The sequence below is a fragment of the Salvia splendens genome, chromosome 12 (assembly GCF_004379255.2).
Source record: "Salvia splendens isolate huo1 chromosome 12, SspV2, whole genome shotgun sequence".
Taxonomy (NCBI): Eukaryota; Viridiplantae; Streptophyta; class Magnoliopsida; order Lamiales; family Lamiaceae; genus Salvia; species Salvia splendens.
The window spans coordinates 2,389,083-2,410,121 of record NC_056043.1 but is presented as its reverse complement, the minus strand read 5'-3'; the positions used below and the strand labels follow the sequence as shown (position 1 = coordinate 2,410,121).

The 21,039-nt window shown below is 34.9% G+C and overlaps 2 protein-coding genes across 9 annotated transcripts; both read right to left on the bottom strand.

The window, feature by feature from the left end:
• Nucleotides 1-3,588: 3,588 nt before the first annotated feature.
• LOC121758972 (F-box protein At5g49610-like) lies at nucleotides 3,589-6,101 on the bottom strand. 5 transcript variants are annotated; one of them, XM_042154444.1, is made up of 2 exons: nucleotides 4,208-6,096; nucleotides 3,589-3,813 (listed from the first exon to the last, which is right to left on the bottom strand). In XM_042154444.1, the coding sequence occupies exons 1-2, from the start codon at nucleotides 5,488-5,490 to the stop codon at nucleotides 3,729-3,731; spliced, it is 1,368 nt and encodes a 455-aa protein (XP_042010378.1). In that variant the 5' UTR covers nucleotides 5,491-6,096; the 3' UTR covers nucleotides 3,589-3,728. The 5 variants fall into 5 exon arrangements, with proteins under 5 accessions (XP_042010378.1, XP_042010379.1, XP_042010376.1 ...); XM_042154445.1 differs by lacking the exon at nucleotides 3,589-3,813 and having other exon boundaries at nucleotides 3,994-5,464; nucleotides 5,959-6,101; XM_042154442.1 differs by lacking the exon at nucleotides 3,589-3,813 and having other exon boundaries at nucleotides 3,994-5,496; nucleotides 5,959-6,099.
• A 9,853-nt stretch (nucleotides 6,102-15,954) lies between these two features.
• On the bottom strand, nucleotides 15,955-18,062 carry LOC121756969 (putative F-box protein At1g32420). 4 transcript variants are annotated; one of them, XM_042152412.1, is made up of 2 exons: nucleotides 17,920-18,062; nucleotides 15,955-17,425 (listed from the first exon to the last, which is right to left on the bottom strand). In XM_042152412.1, the coding sequence occupies exon 2, from the start codon at nucleotides 17,389-17,391 to the stop codon at nucleotides 16,063-16,065; it is 1,329 nt and encodes a 442-aa protein (XP_042008346.1). In that variant the 5' UTR covers nucleotides 17,392-17,425; nucleotides 17,920-18,062; the 3' UTR covers nucleotides 15,955-16,062. The 4 variants fall into 4 exon arrangements, with proteins under 4 accessions (XP_042008346.1, XP_042008344.1, XP_042008345.1 ...); XM_042152410.1 differs by having other exon boundaries at nucleotides 15,955-17,457; nucleotides 17,920-18,060; XM_042152411.1 differs by having other exon boundaries at nucleotides 15,955-17,457; nucleotides 17,859-18,057.
• Nucleotides 18,063-21,039: the final 2,977 nt, after the last annotated feature.

The window sequence follows — 21,039 nt, the reverse complement described above, 5'->3', positions numbered from 1 at the left end:
GATCAATTGATAACTAAATCAAAATGAGAATTTTAAAAACTTATAAGTTCGCTGATTAATTAATATCAATTGTTGTCTCTCAAAATATTACTATAATTCTAACTTATAATCATAAATCAACGAATTATTATCAAGAAACTGATATGTTTTGGGCTATCAATTTATATTTATAAATTAGCAGATAATATATCAATTTTAATTTAGATTAATCACGATCCCTACATATATAATAATACTGCTCCATGTCATATGAAAAATTGAAAACACAACGTTAACAAACATACATAAACATTTTATATAAAACTAGTCCAATACTTTTAAATTATTGAATTTACATAGATTACATGGAAAGAAAATTAAAATTATATTTTGTATGATGGTTTTTGTCGTGAAGCCCTATAATTAGATTTTCTATTGGTTGATATTCATTTTAAAATTTTGTTTACAACTTCTAAAGCAACACTTTATTTAACAAAATGTTTTGAAATGATACTATGAGAGCATATAAGTGAACAGCTGTCAACATTTTAACCCATTACACATTTTACAAGGTACTTTACTAATAGGAGTAATATAATATTATTAATATTTATTTTAAACGTCTTCTTCTTCATTAACCACACGGTAGCCATTGTTGCTACATTTTTCAACTCTGTAATTTTCGATACTTTACTTTCGTTCAGCCCCTCCTTATCTTTCAACATTGATCATTTAGGCGTCTAAAACAATATTTTAGTGAGGGGTTATGGTGATTTTCAGAATTTTCAAAAAATTTAAAAGTAAAAAAATCAAGTAAATGGAACTCTTGGGAGGGGCTTAGAGCATCCACAACGGTGGCGTCCGTCGCCACGGCCGTCCGCGCCGCTGGCACGGACGCCACCCGCCGCCGCTGCTCGATGAATCGAGCAGCGCCGTGCCAGCGAGCAGCTGACGTGGCGCGCCCTCATTCGTCAACGGCATAGCCGTTGCGTTTAAAATATTTTTTTTAAAAAAATCGGTTTTTAATTAAAAAAACCGATAAAATATAAAAAATAAAAAATTTTCACTTCCCAAAAAAATTATATCCGTCTATAACCGTTTTTTCCCACTTTTTAATTTTTTTTTTGATTTTTTTTACCTCAAAAATACACACTTTCATCTATAAATACCCCCAATTTCACTCCCAAAAATTCACATCAAACTACACAATTCTCATCATCATTCTCTCATCTCCATTCTCATCTTCAATCTCTCATATCCATTTTCATCTTCATTCTCTCACACCCTACAACACCACTATGTCCGGTCACGACGATAACCCAAGCGGCTCCCACGGTTGGAACCCTGAATGGTTCGGTTCGCAACTGTTTCCTAGTCCGGATACGGACTATTCGGCCCCTCCTCTCACCCAAGATTCGGGCGTTCCGGGTGGCTACCGGCCATACCCGTTCGACGACCAAGGTGGCTCCGATGTGCGCTACGGGTAGACACCGGAGCCTAGGCCTCCCGTCCCTTCCCAAACTCCGACTCCTCCATCTCGTGCCGGTGTCCGCACACCGTACTCACCGGCGGAGAGGGATAGATTGTTCAAGTCATACTTGGAAATCTCCGAAGATGCGGTGGTTGGCACGAACCAATCCGGCGATCACTTTATTTGTAATTTGTAATATTTATTGTGGTTTTTTAATGAATTTTAGTATTATGAAAATGTTTTTGTGTAATTGAATTTTATATTAATTGTGCTCGTCCGTGCGGAAGAGCACAGCTGTGGGTGTTGTGCTCTTGCCAGAGAGCAGACAGAAAAAGTGGGGCCGGGCCCACAACCGTGCCGCTGGCAAGAGCACGGTTGTGGATGCTCTTAAGCCCTTCCCCACCTCTTACTGTGTCCGCCACTGATTCGTAATACCCAATTTGATGGAAATTTCGACTTGACTGAACTGCATGAAACGTTCCTAACTTTTGGGTTTGTAACACTGGTGACCCCTAAAAAAAAAAAATACCACCATGGGGTCTAACAAAATATACAATCACAAACCTGGTGTTTTTTGCCATTTTCTGGACGAAAATGCCGAAATGGCTTTAAGGACAATTTAGTCTCATTACCCCCAAACCTGCACAACTTTGCACACCTACTCTGTGACTACTACCTGATGTGTAAGAGATGTCTAAAATTATACATGCTATTGTTTCCACTTTCCTATTGTTTTTCCACTTTCTTATGATGTTTAATTGTGAATATATTAGCTCTCCCTCTCTATTGATTTCATTCCTCTTACTTCTTCCCATTTTGTTTTCTTCTTCTTTCGTCGTCTTGTCGACCCCACATATCGCCATCCCTAACTCGAGTTAGTGTGCTTCTGTTGATTTTTTGTATCATGTAACGTATGAGATTTCCCCTTTTGGCTACGCGAATTAAGATTTTAGGTTACCGTGGCTATGCAAATTTTGGGGGATTTCATTTGAGAGAGAAATAGTAATTTGTTATTGTTTTTTTTAGCATATGATTCATATTATTTTGCAATTCTGGTTTGAATTTTGGCAAGTCGGGCAACTAGATTTATGGTTTTAGGGTATGCAAATTTTTGGGGATTTCATTTGAGAGAGAAATAGTGAATTGTTGTTGTTTTTTTAGCATATGATTCATATTATTTTGCAATTCTGGTTTGAATTTTGGCAAGTCGGGCAGCTAGATTTATGGTTTTAGGGTTACAGTGGTATGCAAATTTTTGGGGATCATTTGAGCGAGAAATAATGAATTGTTGTTTTTTTAGCATATGATTCATATTATTTTGCAATTCTAGTTTGTATTTTGGCAAGTCAGTCAACTCGATCTATGGTTTTAGGTTCACTGTGCTATGCTTCGTCGAACTTGCAATGCTGATTTGAATTTTGTAATGTTGAATTCAATTAAGGTCATGTTGCAATGTCTTCTTCTTCTTCTCAATTATACGGGTCAAGCTTCAATTGGAATTGGCCTCGTCCCGAAATTGTGAACTGTAATCATGATCTTGAGGCTGAGCTTGTGATATCTAGGACGGCTGCTAACCCAGGTAGACGTTACTATCGCCGCCCAATATGGAAGATTAAAATCATGTATTATGTTTTTAGTATATGAATTTTGTTGGCAGGAAGTTTATTGACAAAGTATTATGCAGGAAGATGATTGCAAGTTTTTTCGATGCGTTGATGCGGGTCTATCCCTAAGCCAAGACAGTTACTTTCAAAGAGTGAAACTTGAACGAGACCAATTCGAATCTCAGCTTAGAGCCAAATCGTTAATTGAAGGTGTTCTTGAAGAGAAATTGCGCACGAAAACTGAGGAGTGTTGAAGTTAGAATTGGCCATGAAAAATGACTAGTGTAAAGCTTTGACGTTCAAAATTGCTAAAACACCTAAAATGTCCCGAAAGTTTAAAATCACAATCTTGTTGTTATGAATTGTAATTTTTCTACTTTTGTAACAAAGCTATGTAATGTTGACTCTTTCGTTTTCTTGTCATGTTGATTACATTTTCCATTTTCAGATGTCATATGAATATCAAACTAATATCATACGAATATGATACAATCTAACATTAGTCAAAAATCAGGCACACAAACTATACACATAAATCACGAATGAAGTATTTGTATGAAATAACATAATTCCTGAATGAAGTATTCAAATTTGTATGAAATAACATAATTCACGAATGAAGTATTCAAATTTGTTGAGACTACGAAAGGAAGAGGCTGTCTCCATTTTATAGATTATACCTCGAATTCAATTCCAATTTCCAGCGGTGTTTGGATTCTGCTATGCAGAGCTTTCAAAACTTTCAAGTGCGGTCTCCCTCTTAGAAATAGAAAGTTTCTAAGAATTAATTTAGATAAAAAACAAAAATGAAAGGTTTAAGAAATAACAGAAAGCAACGCACTATTACAGGCATATAAACTGATTAAATAATAATGAAAAGTTTAACAACAATTTTTGTGAGCTACAATCAAAGCCAATGTAATATAATATGGAAATTTGTTGAACCACAAATGATGACAATTTGATAGATAACCGAGAAGTTTATGATTCAGTAAATAAGAATCATACAAATAAACAAAATACATAACAATCAATTCTTATGTTCGACTAATTAAACCTTAGTGACTGAACATTCTGAAACCCCATGGTTGTGAGCGAAATCAAGCTTGGGGTAAAAACAGCAAGTTTAGAAGAAGTTGGTAGAGAACTATACCTTGGCACATATCTTCCAACAGCTCCGGTGTTTTTGGAATAGATAAATAGTTGATCCCATGAGGAAAAAGAACAAGCACCTGCTTCTGTAAACAGCAAGTCACCATTCGCCAAAACTTCGAGCACGTACACATGTGGAAATTCTTCGGGCAAGTTGAAGTCATATTCCTTTATCCATGAATTCTCATCCCCGTAGTTGTTCATTTTCCAAATAACAACACGCTGCCAATCTAAAATATTGCATAAATATAGCCGACCCTCCAAAATATATAGCTGATTGTTGCCATGGCTTTTGCCATTGTAATCACAAGGAATTGAAAAACTGGTAAAGAGCTCAGTTTCAATATCAAAGCAACAAACGAAGAAATTATCTTCCGAATCATATGCCAACCAATGAAGATTTCCATTCAAAAATGCAGCACAACCACGGTGCAGGTTATTGATGCCTCGTTGTGCTGCTGCGATGCTTCTCCACAACCCTTTGCCTCTCCCTATAGTGTATACATGACAACTATACCGATTCCCATATAAAATTTTATATTGTCCACTTATTTTGCTCATTCCAAATCCAGAAAAGGAAGTAATTATACTAGTAGATATAGGAGGAAGCTCGGCATACTCACGAGTCATTGGATTGCATATAAATATAACTTTAGCCCATCGATCCCACATTGAAAGCAAACCATTAGCTGAAGCAACTATAACACGATAGTTACTAGCAGAAAATTGAATGTGAGAAGGTGAATCGAATCGGAAGAGTGGCTTTAAGGCCTCATTGCAGACATTGTACCGCATTTCCATGTCTCGATAAACGAAAGCTAGGCCTAGTTTGGGAGTATACGACATCCCAAACTCATCCCCCTCAATAAGATGGCGCCATGATTTAAGAACACACTTGCACGTCATAACGCTCATAATTGGGAGTCTTCCCATGATCTCTTTCGTGATTTCTTCTGGTAGATTTGCAAACAGATCTTCCTTGGTTGCTGCCAAAATATATTTCCGTTTCCGTTCTTTTCTTACAGCAACACGGCTATCTTTCGGCTTCTGTGCTTCTATTACAGATGAACGCCGCAAGAGATCCTTTTTGGAGAAATGTCTCCATTCTTTTCTTAGAGCTACACGCCGTTTCCGTTGTTTTCTTACAGCTAAACGCCACAACCAATCCTTTTTGGCGAAATATCTGTTACTTGTTCTGAGTGCAGCAGGGGAATTTTTATTCATTATGCCACACCGAGACACACATATAGCAGAATCCCTTTCCAAAAAGTTAGTGATCTTCATCAATAACTGAAAAAAAATATGAGATTGGCAGATGCAGAACAAGCATAGAAATAAAAAAAATCCAATCTTTAGTAGTACTTTTTATTTAATCATAACTAAAATAGAACCGTTTGCCCTGATTCAGGGCAAAACAAAGCAGACAAATCTGAGCTACTTATATTCACCAAAAACAGATATAGCCCAGCATCTAACACCCACAAAAATCAAATCTTAAACATCAAAAATCTCAAATTCAATTCAAATTTCCAGCCACATTATCAAAAAAGTACTGCTAAATATATAACATCAATTGGATAGATCTCAAATTCAATTCAAATTTCCAGCCACATTTAAGCACAAAAAATCAAATATTTAACATCAAATCTATAGATCTCAAATTAAATTGCAATTCCCAGCGGCAGAAATACCTTGCGACACCGGAGAGAGAGACAACAAGAGAAGAAATGCGAAGCTTTCAAATTCAATTACCTTGTGAGAGGGTTTCAATTGCGATGCACAGCTTAGGCAGCCTCTACCTTTTGTAGTTGTAAATTCCGGCCTTTAGAGATAAGGATTCCCTGCTAACACAGCGGTGCTGTTCTCAAAACGCATAAAACAGTGAATGAAACGGCGATTCCTCTCTTTCCTTTTATATATGGATATGATTTTACCCTTCAAATATTAGATAGGAGTATGTTTTATTTTTTGTTTAATATTTTTATTTTATCATAAAAATATACATTTGTCATATAAAACACACAAAAAAGTAAAATAAACTAAAAATACTAAAAAAACATACGCATAATATTTGATATGATAATTATTGGGTGTGCTAATTTATGAATTTTAATTGATATTTAGAGTAAATTTTATTTTTAAATAGAAAATTATAATAAAATATAAGAAGAAAATAATTGAAATGGAACCTGCCGTTTCATTGTTTGTTTTATACGTTTTGAGAACAACACTATTTGCTGTGTAGTCCACGAAAAATAGGACACAATGTGAATGACACGGATTTTAATATGGAATTGGTAAATTAAGAGAGAAGGGAAAAAAGTAAGAGAGAAGTAGTGTTAGTGGAATGTGATGTTCGTATTATTAGTATGAGAGAAGGAAAAAAGAAAGAGAGAAGTAGTGTTAGTGGAATGTGGGTCCATATTATTAGTAAGAGAGAAGTTGTTGAATACTTTCCATTTTTAAACGTGCTCTATTTTTCGTGGACAAATAAAAATGGCAAATATGCTCTATTTTTCGTGGACGGAGGGAGTATATTGGATCAACAGATGATCTTTACAAATACGTTTCGCTTTTATCTTTTTTCTAACGATAGTAGTACTATATACACCATTAACAATAGGGAGAACATCATTTTTGGTATATCAACTATCCCAAATGAGCAATTTTGGTCCATAACATATCATAATATCTTTTGAGGTTCATCAACTATAAGTTAATATCAATTCAACTACTTTTTGACTATTTTCAATATTTTCATGATCAAAGTACCCCCAAGACAATGAAGGTCATTTCAATCTATCTACTCGCTCTTTTTTATTAAAATATAGTACTAATATAATTTATTTCTCTTTCTTTCTTCATCTCCTTTCTTCTTTCTAATTTTTTCATTCCCTTTACCCTAAAAGAACCTAATACCTCAAATATAAAGACACCAAAATATGTAATTTACTCTCTATTCTTCATTAGAATATGTAATTTTGTACCATTCAAAATTCCAGTCCAAACAAATCGACGCCTCATAAATCATAAACCTCATTTCAACGACCCAAAATCTTGAACCAAGATTCCCTAAAAAATCAATTTTTCCATAAGAAATTCCAAAGAGTATGTTTTGTAGAGAGAGTGGTGTTGAATATACTGTGGTGTGGTGGAGGACTGAGGAACATTGTGGATAAATTAATATTTGTCTTTATGGTAAAGGCAAAGAAAAAAGAATAAAGTGGATGAATAAAGTGGATGAATAAATTAGTACATAATTTAATGAAAATGAGAGGATAAATAGATTGAATTGCCCTTCATGGCTTTAAGGGCATTTTAATATTTAGTATTTCAAATAAGTATAAATGGAATACATTTTAAAATACATATGTTGCACACTGCGGACACCCAACACATACTCGCACATAGTCACACATACAATTGTTATTTTTTAAAGAGTAGTGATTTAGAGACATAATGTCTCTATGACATAATACCCTTATGTTATCTTGACATAATTATATTTTATATTGTGACTAATTTACCCTCTTGGTATTTTAGAAAACATAAATATTAGATTACGAAGTTTAATTAATCGGCACATGCTTATCATGATTGCATTCAATGTATTCATAATTTTAAATTGAGTATTTAAAGTCTTACTTAGAGTATTCATACTTTTAATTAGAGTACCATTAAAAGTATATTTCGTAATTTTACAGAAATAATCATATATTTTTAAAATATAAAATTAAAATGACTGTTCTTACAAATATAATTTATTACTATTTTTATAAATAAAAGTTAGTATGAAAAATATTATTTATTAAAAACAATTTTATAAACTGCATAAGGGGATTGATAATATATGTATTTTAATTTACATAGGGAATTTTAGTTTGAGAAAAAACAATACAATGGGAATTGATCAAATGTGCATTGTAATTCGTACGAGACAAAAAAAATATGCTATTTTTCGGGTCAGTGATAAAAAAAATCAAATAGGGAGTATAACTTATTTTATAGTTAAAACCACTAAGATATTATAATTATAAAAATTATTTAAAGTATTATATCTCTAAAATTTAAATATTACATTTATTTATTTTTAATTAGTTTCATACTTATTTTATTACTAAGCAATATGAAAGAGGATGAGATGTGCTGAATTTTCTAATTAAATTATGAAAACTCTAAAGTCAATTTATATAACGTATATAGTGTAACACATTGTAAATGTAAATATGATAAGATTAATTTTGAAAGATATATTTCGATAAATTAATTATTTGATGAAAAAAAAGTTCAAGCATGTCTTTATTAATTATTTGCATGGTATATCTTCAATTAACTTATATTATTAAATTTTTTATTAGTTTGTATTTTATATCTTTTAACATTAGGATAGGTTTTATTAATAAAATTAAACCAAATAATTAATTAATTAATTAAGTTATCATTATTTACGAATTACAATCACAATCAAGTTTCAATTAATAGAATTGTCAAATAGAGATTTGTTGTAACTAAATGTAATTAAAGAAATGTTAGGAGTATGCCATAATTATAGGGATCTTAGCTCATCTCATTCACCTAAATTAGAAGAATTGAACGTTTTTTCATATAAGGACAAGAATGTACATATACAAATTGTAAAGTTAAATAAAAATATAAAACAATCTAAAATGACTACTTTAACCTCATTATGTCTTAGACATTAGACCATGTTTATCAGCAACTCCCCAACCCAACCCAACCATCCACTTTTTCAATATTTAATTCATTTCTATCACCTCCACATCATCTTCCACATCATTAATATTCACCCAACCCAACCACACATATTTTCATGGTTTATCAATGACCACCCAACCACACTATTATATATTTATTTTTTATTATTTTTTAATACTATTATTATTACATGAAATACTTATTATTGTAAATTTATCAAAAAACATAATAAAGGACAAACTAAAAATTATAAAAACAAACAAATAAAAAACATAAATTACAATCATGAAAATACGAAATTGAAAATACATCATTGGGCCATGCATGAAGAGTATGTTTTGTAGAGAGAGAGTGGTGTTGAATATACTGTGGTGTGGTGGAGGACTGAGGAGCATTGTGGATAAATTAATATTTGTCTTTATGGTAAAGGCAAAGAAAAAAGAATAAAGTGAATGAATAAAGAGAAAAATAAATTAGTACACAATTTAATGAAAATGAGAGGATAAATAGATTGAATTGCCCTTCATGGCTCTAAGGGCATTTTAGTATTTAGTATTTCAAATAAGTATAAATGGAATACATTTTAAAATACATATGTTGCACACTGCGGACACCCAACACATACTCGCACATAGTCACACATACAATTGTTATTTTTTAAAATAGCATAGGAACACATACTACTACTTTGTATAAATAAAAAAAAAATAAAAAATCAAAATATATATCGTTGATCTTACCTACCAAAAAAAATTGTAATGTAATTTCAGTTATGTGGTATCAAACATAACTAAGTAAGTAGAGTATGTTGCATAGAATTTAAACAAAAATGCAACGCAGTAAATATTTTTTTATAAAATTTGAATCTAGATTATCAATTTAAAATATTTAACTACAATCTAAAAGATAGTAGGTGGTAGTGGTACCATTAATTTGAAATATTAGTATATTTAATTAATATTAAGTCAGCACAAAGGACATCAAAAAACCAGGCCCGGATTTCGGCCCCAATCCCCTCCACGTCATCATTTTCCTAAATTTTAGGTCCAGACCACAACTCCTCTAACCCTGCAGGCCCCATCAAGGCTTCATTCAGGCCACAAATATTAAATTTCACTATTCACAATTTACAATCTATTTTACGTGTGAAATAAAAAACGCGAACAATTAAAACACGGAAAAGTCGTTCTTCATTCGAAAATTGAAAATTACAACATAGGAGTTTAAAAATACAAAAAAAAAACATTAAAACATAACGTCAATGCTGGAAACCATTGGTGCGTGTCCAAATTTCTTCAATCAGATCCGCTTGGAGGCGAGTGTGTGCTTCTTCTTGGCACATCGCAGCTGAACGGGCCATGACATTGCGCATGTCGGGAGGAACACCCTGCATCGTCGCTCCATGCCGTGACATTTTCTCCCACGTCCTCAACAATCATGTTATGCATTATGATACATGCATACATGACGTCGGCGATTAGTGGACGGTGCCAATCCACGGGCCGCTCCCTTCACCATAGCCCACCGTGATTGGAGGACTCCGAATGCACACTCCACATCTTTTCGAGCCGCCTCTTGCTTTTGGCGAACAATGACCTCTTCGGCATTGTCGGACATGTGATAGTCTTCACGAACACGGGCCATCGAGGGTAGATCCCATCTGTCAGATAGCACCCCATAGTGTACCGGCGCTGGTTGGCCGTGAACTCTACGTTCGGCGTTCGGCCGGCACACAGGTCATTGAACAATGGAGACTCGTTCAACACATTGAGGTCGTTGTTCGACCCATCGACACCAAAGTAGGCATGCCAGATCCACAATCGTTGGTCGGCAACGGCCTCCAACGTGGTCGTCGGATGTGTGCCCTTGTGCCCACTAGTGTATTGTCCTCTCCAAGCTGTTGGACAATTCTTCCACTGCCAATGCTTACAGTCGATGTTGTCCTGCATCCCGGGGAAGCCGTGGGCACGCTCGTGCATGTTCACCAACCTCTGGGTGTCGTCGGTCGTTAATGCTTCGATCACTGCCCGACAGAATTTAGTTAGGCACTCGCGTCCAGTTTGTTCGCTTACATGGAGATACTCATCGAACATATCTGCAGTAGTTCCGTAAGCGAGTTGGCGTATGGCCGATGTGCATTTCTGCAAAGTCGATATACTTTGCCGGCCAACAACATCGGTGGTTTGCATGAAGTACGAGTCACAAGCTACAACTGCGCTGACGAAGCGCAGGAATAAAGGCCTCTGCATTCGGAACCGACGACGGAACATCTGATAACTCTATCGAGGATCTCTAGAGAAATAATCTGTGAAAGCCGTAAATGAGCTTGTTCACGTTCTCGGTGGATATATATTCGAGTCTGTAGTACGCGGACGTGTTGTTCGTTCCACGCTTGAACAACAGCTTGGTAGCGAGCAACCTAGTTGTTGATTTCCTCTTAGATTGCGGGCATCGCCTCCTCTAACATTCTGGCAATTTGAGCTTCGATTGCTCTTTGACCACCACGTCGAGGAAACATTTTTTACGGATATATCTGCGAGTGATATAGTTTGAGAGGGAGAGAAATGGAAGTAGAATAGAAATGAAAATGGGGTGGAATTTATAGAAAAAATTTGAATTAAAAAAAATAATAAAAAATGGGACCCGAGTCCGTCCCGAACCCAATCCAACATTGGGTCGGGACGCGACAAGGCCCGTCCCGAGACCATGCAAAGCTGAGACGGGCCGCACCTGGGAGCGACCCCGGGATGCCACTGCGTCACCAGGCGCGGCCCAGACCCCGAATTTCCTCCCTCCAACGCGACAGGCTGCGGGCCGAACCTCGTCGGGACCCAGGTGCGGTCCGGCCCGCAGCGTTAGGGATGGCCTAAGTGATTCCATAATATTTCACGGGAGTATGCGATTACCTAGCGAGACAAGAGAATACTGAGAAAAGGGAAACATCTTATTAACTAAGTTGTATTTCGTCGTCAAATCTGAATCATAATTCGTCACATAAATTTACCCAACACTTATTTCTTTATTTTATATACTCAAACCTATATTGATCAATGTAATTGCAATCATTACTACATCCGTCCCACATTAGGAGCCACATTTAGTGTGAGCGCAGGTTTTATGAAACGTAAAGAAAAATGGGTTGAGTAAGTTAATGGATTATGACTCCCACTTATATATATTAGTTTTATAATAAAATGTGAGTGGAACTGGTTGGTGAAATGTGGGATCTACATACCATTTATGGTAAAAGTGAAATGTGATTCTTATTATGGGATGGACTGAAATGGAAAAATTTAACTCTTATTGTGGGACGGAGATAGTATGATTTAATATTTCTACCATTACTACATTGTTTAGCACGTGAAAATGAAGAATACTCATACTAAGTTGATAAAGTTTCATCGTTGAGTTGATACATTATAGGAAAATACCATGTCAAATTTAACCATGAGAAAATACCCAATTCGATTATTATTTATTTGGGTATTAATTTACAGTACTACTATAGCAAATGCCTTTGCAAGTAATTTATTATTCGTAACCGTGGCGGACGCAGGAAATTTAATTGGTAAGGGCTGTACTTAGTGATTTTGTCCTAATAAAATACTCCCTCCATCCGCAAATAGGAGTCTTTTTTTTCCATTTTAGTCAGTCCGCGAACAGGTGTCGTGGTTCACTTTACCATAAATGGTAATAGAGTCCCACCTTCCACTAACTCATTTAACTCACATTTCATTTAAAACTAATATATACAAGTGAGACTTATATTCAACTAACTTTTTTCCACTCACTTTTCTTAACATTTCTTAAAATCCGTGTCGCCAAGAAATGAGACTCCTAATGGCGGACCGAGGTTGTAGTATCTTTTCGCTATTTTGATTCTGTCCATAAAAAACAAGTCAATTCAATTTTTAGAGATTTTTTACCATAGATTATACTAATAGTGGTGTGGGTCCCATTATCTACTATTGTTTATTTTTTTCTTCTTTTTCTTTAAAACCATGATATTCCTAAAATCTCTATATTTATGAGACAAGAAAAGTGTATAATATAATTGTGATCAATTGATAACTAAATCAAAATGAGAATTTTAAAAACTTATAAGTTCAAAATGAGAATTTTAAAAACTTATAAGTTCGCTGATTAATTAATATCAATTGTTGTCTCTCAAAATATTACTATAATTCTAACTTATAATCATAAATCAACGAATTATTATCAAGAAATTGATATGTTTTGGGCTATCAATTTATATTTATAAATTAGCAGATAATATATCAATTTTAATTTAGATTAATCACGATCCCTACATATATAATAATACTGCTCCATGTCATATGAAAAATTGAAAACACAACGTTAATAAACATACATAAACATTTTATATAAAACTAGTCCAATACTTTTAAATTATTGAATTTACATAGATTACGTGGAAAGAAAATTAAAATTATATTTTGTATGATGGTTTTTGTCGTGAAGCCCTATAATTAGATTTTCTATTGGTTGATATTCATTTTAAAATTTTGTTTACAACCTCTAAAGCAACACTTTATTTAACAAAATGTTTTGAAATGATACTATGAGAGCATATAAGTGAACAACTGTCAACATTTTAACCCATTACACATTTTACAAGGTACTTTACTAATAGGAGTAATATAATATTATTAATATTTATTTTAAACGTCTTCTTCTTCATTAACCACACGGTAGCCATTGTTGCTACATTTTTCAACTCTGTAATTTTCGATACTTTACTTTCGTTCAGCCCCTCCTTATCTTTCAACATTGATCATTTAGGCGTCTAAAACAATATTTTAGTGAGGGCTTATGATGATTTTCAGAATTTTCAAAAAATTTACAAGTAAAAAAATCAAGTAAATGGAACTCTTGGGAGGGGCTTAAGCCCTTCCCCACCTCTTACTGTGTCTGCCACTGATTCGTAATACCCAATTTCATGGAAATTTCGACTTGACTGAACTGCATGAAACGTTCCTAACTTTTGGGTTTGTAACACTGGTGACCCCTAACAAAAAAAAATACCACCATGGGGTCTAACAAAATATACAATCACAAACCTGGTGTTTTTTGCCATTTTCCGGACGAAAATGCCCAAATGGCTTGAAGGACAATTTAGTCTCATTACCCCCAAACCTGCACAACTTTGCACACCTACTGTGTGACTACTACCTGATGTGTAAGAGATGTCTAAAATCATGCATGCTATTGTTTCCACTTTCCTATTGTTTTTCCACTTTCTTATGATGTTTAATTGTGAATATATTAGCTCTCCCTCTCTATTGATTTCATTCCTCTTACTTCTTCCCATTTCGTTTTCTTCTTATTTCGTCGTCTTGTCGACCCCACACATCGCCATGCCTAACTCGAGTTAGTGTGCTTCTGTTGATTTTTTGTATCATGTAACGTATGAGATTTCCCCTTTTGGCTACGCTAATTAAGATTTTAGGTTACCGTGGCTATGCAAATTTTGGGGGATTTCATTTGAGAGAGAAATAGTAATTTGTTATTGTTTTTTTAGCATATGATTCATATTATTTTGCAATTCTGGTTTGAATTTTGGCAAGTCGGGCAACTAGATTTATGGTTTTAGGGTTACAGTGGTATGCAAATTTTTGGGGATTTCATTTGAGAGATAAACAGTGAATTGTTATTGTTTTTTTTAGCATATGATTCATATTATTTTGCAATTCTGGTTTGAATTTTGGCAAGTCGGGCAGCTAGATTTATGGTTTTAGGGTTACAGTGGTATGCAAATTTTTGGGGATCATTTGAGCGAGAAATAGTGAATTGTTGTTATTTTTAGCTTATGATTCATATTATTTTGCAATTCTGGTTTGTATTTTGGCAAGTCAATCAACTCGATCTATGGTTTTAGGTTTACTGTGCTATGTTTCGTCGAACTTGCAATGTTGATTTGAATTTTGTAATGTTGAATTCAATTCAGGTCCTGTTGCAATGTCTTCTTCTTCTTCTTCTCAATTATACGGGTCAAGCTTCAATTGGAATTGGCCTCGTCCCGAAATTGTGAACTGTGATCATGATCTTGAGGCTGAGCTTGTGATATCTAGGACGGCTGCTAACCCAGGTAGACGTTACTATCGCTGCCCAATATGGAAGATTAAAATCATGTATTATGTTTTTTGTATACGAATTTTGTTGGCAGGAAGTTTATTGACAAAGTATTATGCAGGAAGATGATTGCAAGTTTTTTCTATGGGTTGATGCGGGTCTATCCCCAAGCCAAGACAGTTACTTTCAAAGAGTGAAACTTGAACGAGACCAATTCGAATCTCAGCTTAGAGCCAAATCGTTAATTGAAGGTTTTCTGAAGAGAAATTGCGCACGAAAACTGAGGAGTGTTGAAGTTACAATTGGCCATGAAAAATGACTAGTGTAAAGCTTTGACGTTCAAAATTGCTAAAACAGTTAAAATGTCCCGAAATTTTAAAATCACAATCTTGTTGTTATGAATTGTAATTTTTCTACTTTTGTAACAAAGCTATGTAATGTTGACTCTTTCGTTTTCTTGCCAAGTTGATTACATTTTCCATTTTCAGATGTCATATGAATATCAAACTAATATCATACGAATATGATACAATCTAACATTAGTCAAAAATCAGGCACACAAACTATACACATAAATCACGAATGAAGTATTTGTATAAAATAACATAATTCACGAATGAAGTATTCAAATTTGTTGAGACTACAAAAGGAAGAGGCTGTCTCCATTTTATAGATTATACCTCGAATTCATTTCCAATTTCCAGCGGTGTTTGGATTCTGCTATGCAGAGCTTTCAAAACTTTCAAGTGCGGTCTCCCTCTTAGAAATAGAAAGTTTCTAAAAATTAATTTAGATAAAAAACAAAAATGAAAGGTTTAAGAAATAACAGAAAGCAACGCACTATTACAGGCATATAAACTGATTAAATAATAATGAAAAGTTTAACAACAATTTTTGTGAGCTACAATCAAAGCCAATGTAATATAATATGGAAATTTGTTGAACCACAAATGATGACAATTTGATAGATAACCGAGAAGTTTATGATTCAGTAAATAAGAATCATACAAATAAACAAAATACATAACAATCAATTCTTATGTTCGACTAATTAAACCTTAGTGACTGAACATTCTGAAACCCCATGGTTGTGAGCGAAATCAAGCTTGGGGTAAAAACAGCAAGTTTAGAAGAAGTATGTAGAGAACTATACCTTGGCACATATCTTCCAACAGCTCCGGTGTTTTTCGAATAGATAAATAGTTGATCCCATGAGGAAAAAGAACAAGCATCTGCTTCTGCAAACAGCAAGTCACCATTCGCCAAAACTTCGAGCACGTACACATGTGGAAATTCTTCGGGCAAGTTGAAGTCATATTCCTTTATCCATGAATTCTCATCCCCGTAGTTGTTCATTGTCCAAATAACAACACGCTGCCAATCTAAAATATTGCATAAACATAGCCGACCCTCCAAAATATATAGCTGATTGTTGCCATGGCTTTTGCCATTGTAATCACAAGGAATTGAAAAACTGGTAAAGAGCTCAGTTTCAATATCAAAGCAACAAACGAAGAAATTATCTTCCGAATCATATGCCAACCAATGAAGATTTCCATTCAAAAATGCAGCACAACCACGGTGCAGGTTATTGATGCCTGGTTGTGCTGCTGCGATGCTTCTCCACAACCCTTCGCCTCTCCCTATAGTGTATACATGACAACTATACCGATTCCCATATAAAATTTTATATTGTCCACTTATTTTGCTCATTCCAAATCCAGAAAAGGAAGTAATTATACTAGTAGATATAGGAGGAAGCTCGGCATACTCACGAGTCATTGGATTGCATATAAATATAACTTTAGCCCATCGATCCCACATTGAAAGCAAACCATTAGCTGAAGCAACTATAACACGATAGTTAATAGCGGAAAATTGAATGTGAGAAGGTGAATCGAATCGGAAGAGTGGCTTTAAGGCCTCATTGCAGACATTGTACCGCATTTCCATGTCTCGATAAACGAAAGCTAGGCCTGGTTTGGGAGTATACGACATCCCAAACTCATCCCCCTCAATAAGATGGCGCCATGATTTAAGAACACACTTGCATGTCATAACGCTCATAATTGGGAGTCTTCCCATGATCTCTTTCGTGATTTCTTCCGGTAGATTTGCAAACAGATCTTCCTTGGTTGCTGCCAAAATATATTTCCGTTTCCGTTCTTTTCTTACAGCAACACGGCTATCTTTCGGCTTCTGTGCTTCTATTACAGATGAACGCCGCAAGAGATCCTTTTTGGAGAAATGTCTCCATTCTTTTCTTAGAGCTACACGCCGTTTCCGTTGTTTTCTTACAGCTAAACGCCACAACCAATCCTTTTTGGCGAAATATCTGTTACTTGTTCTGAGTGCAGCAGGGGAATTTTTATTCATTATGCCACACCGAGACACACATATAGCAGAATCCCTTTCCAAAAAGTTAGTGATCTTCATCAATAACTGAAAAAAAATATGAGATTGGCAGATGCAGAACAAGCATAGAAATAAAAAAAATCCAATCTTTAGTAGTACTTTTTATTTAATCATAACTAAAATAGAACCGTTTGCCCTGATTCAGGGCAAAACAAAGCAGACAAATCTGAGCTACTTATATTCACCAAAAACAGATATAGCCCAGCATCTAACACCCACAAAAATCAAATCTTAAACATCAAAAATCTCAAATTCAATTCAAATTTCCAGCCACATTATCAAAAAAGTACTGCTAAATATATAACATCAATTGGATAGATCTCAAATTCAATTCAAATTTCCAGCCACATTTAAGCACAAAAAATCAAATATTTAACATCAAATCTATAGATCTCAAATTAAATTGCAATTCCCAGCGGCAGAAATACCTTGCGACACCGGAGAGAGAGACAACAAGAGAAGAAATGCGAAGCTTTCAAATTCAATTACCTTGTGAGAGGGTTTCAATTGCGATGCACAGCTTAGGCAGCCTCTACCTTTTGTAGTTGTAAATTCCGGCCTTTAGAGATAAGGATTCCCTGCTAACACAGCGGTGCTGTTCTCAAAACGCATAAAACAGTGAATGAAACGGCGATTCCTCTCTTTCCTTTTATATATGGATATGATTTTACCCTTCAAATATTAGATAGGAGTATGTTTTATTTTTTGTTTAATATTTTTATTTTATCATAAAAATATACATTTGTCATATAAAACACACAAAAAGTAAAATAAACTAAAAATACTAAAAAAACATACGCATAATATTTGATATGATAATTATTGGGTGTGCTAATTTATGAATTTTAATTGATATTTAGAGTAAATTTTATTTTTAAATAGAAAATTATAATAAAATATAAGAAGAAAATAATTGAAATGGAACCTGCCGTTTCATTGTTTGTTTTATGCGTTTTGAGAACAACACTATTTGCTGTGTAGTCCACGAAAAATAGGACACATTGTGAATGACACGGATTTTAATATGAAATTGGTAAATTAAGAGAGAAGGGAAAAAAGTAAGAGAGAAGTAGTGTTAGTGGAATGTGATGTTCGTATTATTAGTATGAGAGAAGGAAAAAAGTAAGAGAGAAGTAGTGTTAGTGGAATGTGGGGTCCATATTATTAGTAAGAGAGAAGTTGTTGAAAACTTTCCTTTTTTAAACGTGCTCTATTTTTCGTGGAGAAATAAAAATGGCAAATATGCTCTATTTTTCGTGGACGGAAGGAGTATATTGGATCAACAGATGATCTTTACAAATACGTTTCGCTTTTATCTTTTTTCTAATGATAGTAGTACTATATACACCATTAACAATAGGGGAACATCTTTTTTGGTACATCAACTATCCCAAATGAGCAATTTTGGTCCATAACATTTCATAATATCTTTTGAGGTTCATCAACTATAAGTTAATATCAATTCAACTACTTTTTGACTATTTTCAATATTTTCATGACCAAAGTACCCTCAAGACAATGAAGGTCATTTCAATCTATCTACTCGCTCTTTTTTATTAAAATATAGTACTAATATAATTTATTTCTCCTTCTTTCTTCATCTCCTTTCTTCTTTCTAATTTTTTCATTCCCTTTACCCAAAAAGAACCTAATACCTCAAAATATGTAATTTACTCCCTATTCTTCATTAGAATATGTAATTTTGTACCATTCAAAATTCCAGTCCAAACAAATCGCCGCCTCAGAAATCATAAACCTCATTTCAACGACCCAAAATCTTGAACCAAGATTCCCTAAAAAATCAATCTTTCCATAAGAAATTCCAAAGAGAAGTGAAAGGGCCATGCATGAAGAGTATGTTTTGTAGAGAGAGAGTGGTGTTGAATATACTGTGGTGTGGTGGAGGACTGAGGAGCATTGTGGATAAATTAATATTTGTCTTTATGGTAAAGGCAAAGAAAAAAGAATAAAGTGGATGAATAAAGAGAAAAATAAATTAGTACATAATTTAATGAAAATGAGAGGATAAATAGATTGAATTGCCCTTTATGGCTTTAGGGGCATTTTAATATTTAGTATTTCAAATAAGTATAAATGGAATACATTTTAAAATACATATGTTGCACACTGCGGACACCCAACACATACTCGCACATAGTCACACATACAATTGTTATTTTTTAAAATAGCATAGGAACACATACTACTACTTTGTATAAATAAAAAAAATAAAAAATCAAAATATATATCGTTGATCTTACCTACCAAAAAAATTGTAATGTAATTTCAGTTATGTGGTATCAAACGTAACTAAGTAAGTAGAGTATGTTGCATAGAATTTAAACAAAAATGCAACGCAGTAAATATTTTTTTTATAAAATTTGAATCTAGATTATCAATTTAAAATATTTAACTACAATCTAAAAGATAGTAGGTGGTAGTGGTACCATTAATTTGAAATATTAGTATATTTAATTAATATTAAGTCAGCACAAAGGACATAAAAAAACCAGGCCCGGATTTCGGCCCCAATCCCCTCCACGTCATCATTTCCCTAAATTTTAGGTCCAGACCACAACTCCACTAACCCTGCAGGCCCCATCAAGGCTTCATTCAGGCCACAACTATTAAATTTCACTATTCACAATTTACAATCTATTTTACGTGTGAAATAAAAAACGCGAACAATTAAGACACGGAAAAGTCGTTCTTCATTCGAAAATTGAAAATTACAACATAGGAGTTTAAAAATACAAAAAAAAAACATTAAAACATAACGTCAATGCTGGAAACCATTGGTGCGTGTCCAAATTTCTTCAATCAGATCCGCTTGGAGGCGAGTGTGTGCTTCTTCTTGGCACATCGCAGCTGAACGGGCCATGACATTGCGCATGTCGGGAGGAACACCCTGCATCGTCGCTCCATGCCGTGACATTTTCTCCCTCGTCCTCAACAATCATGTTATGCATTATGATACATGCATACATGACGTCGGCGATTAGTGGACGGTGCCAATCCACGGGCCGCTCCCTTCACCATAGCCCACCGTGATTGGAGGACTCCGAATGCACACTCCACATCTTTTCGAGCCGCCTCTTGCTTTTGGCGAACAATGACCTCTTCGGCATTGTCGGACATGTGATAGTCTTCACGAACACGGGCCATCGAGGGTAGATCCCATCTGTCAGATAGCACCCCATAGTGTACCGGCGCTGGTTGGCCGTGAACTCTACGTTCGGCGTTCGGCCGGCACACAGGTCATTGAACAATGGAGACTCGTTCAACACATTGAGGTCGTTGTTCGACCCATCGACACCAAAGTAGGCATGCCAGATCCACAATCGTTGGTCGGCAACGGCCTCCAACGTGGTCGTCGGATGTGTGCCCTTGTGCCCACTAGTGTATTGTCCTCTCCAAGCTGTTGGACAATTCTTCCACTGCCAATGCTTACAGTCGATGTTGTCCTGCATCCCGGGGAAGCCGTGGGCCCGCTCGTGCATGTTCACCAACCTCTAGGTGTCGTCGGTCGTTAATGCTTCGATCACCGCCCGACAGAATTTAGTTAGGCACTCGGGTCCAGTTTGTTCGCTTATATGGAGATACTCATCG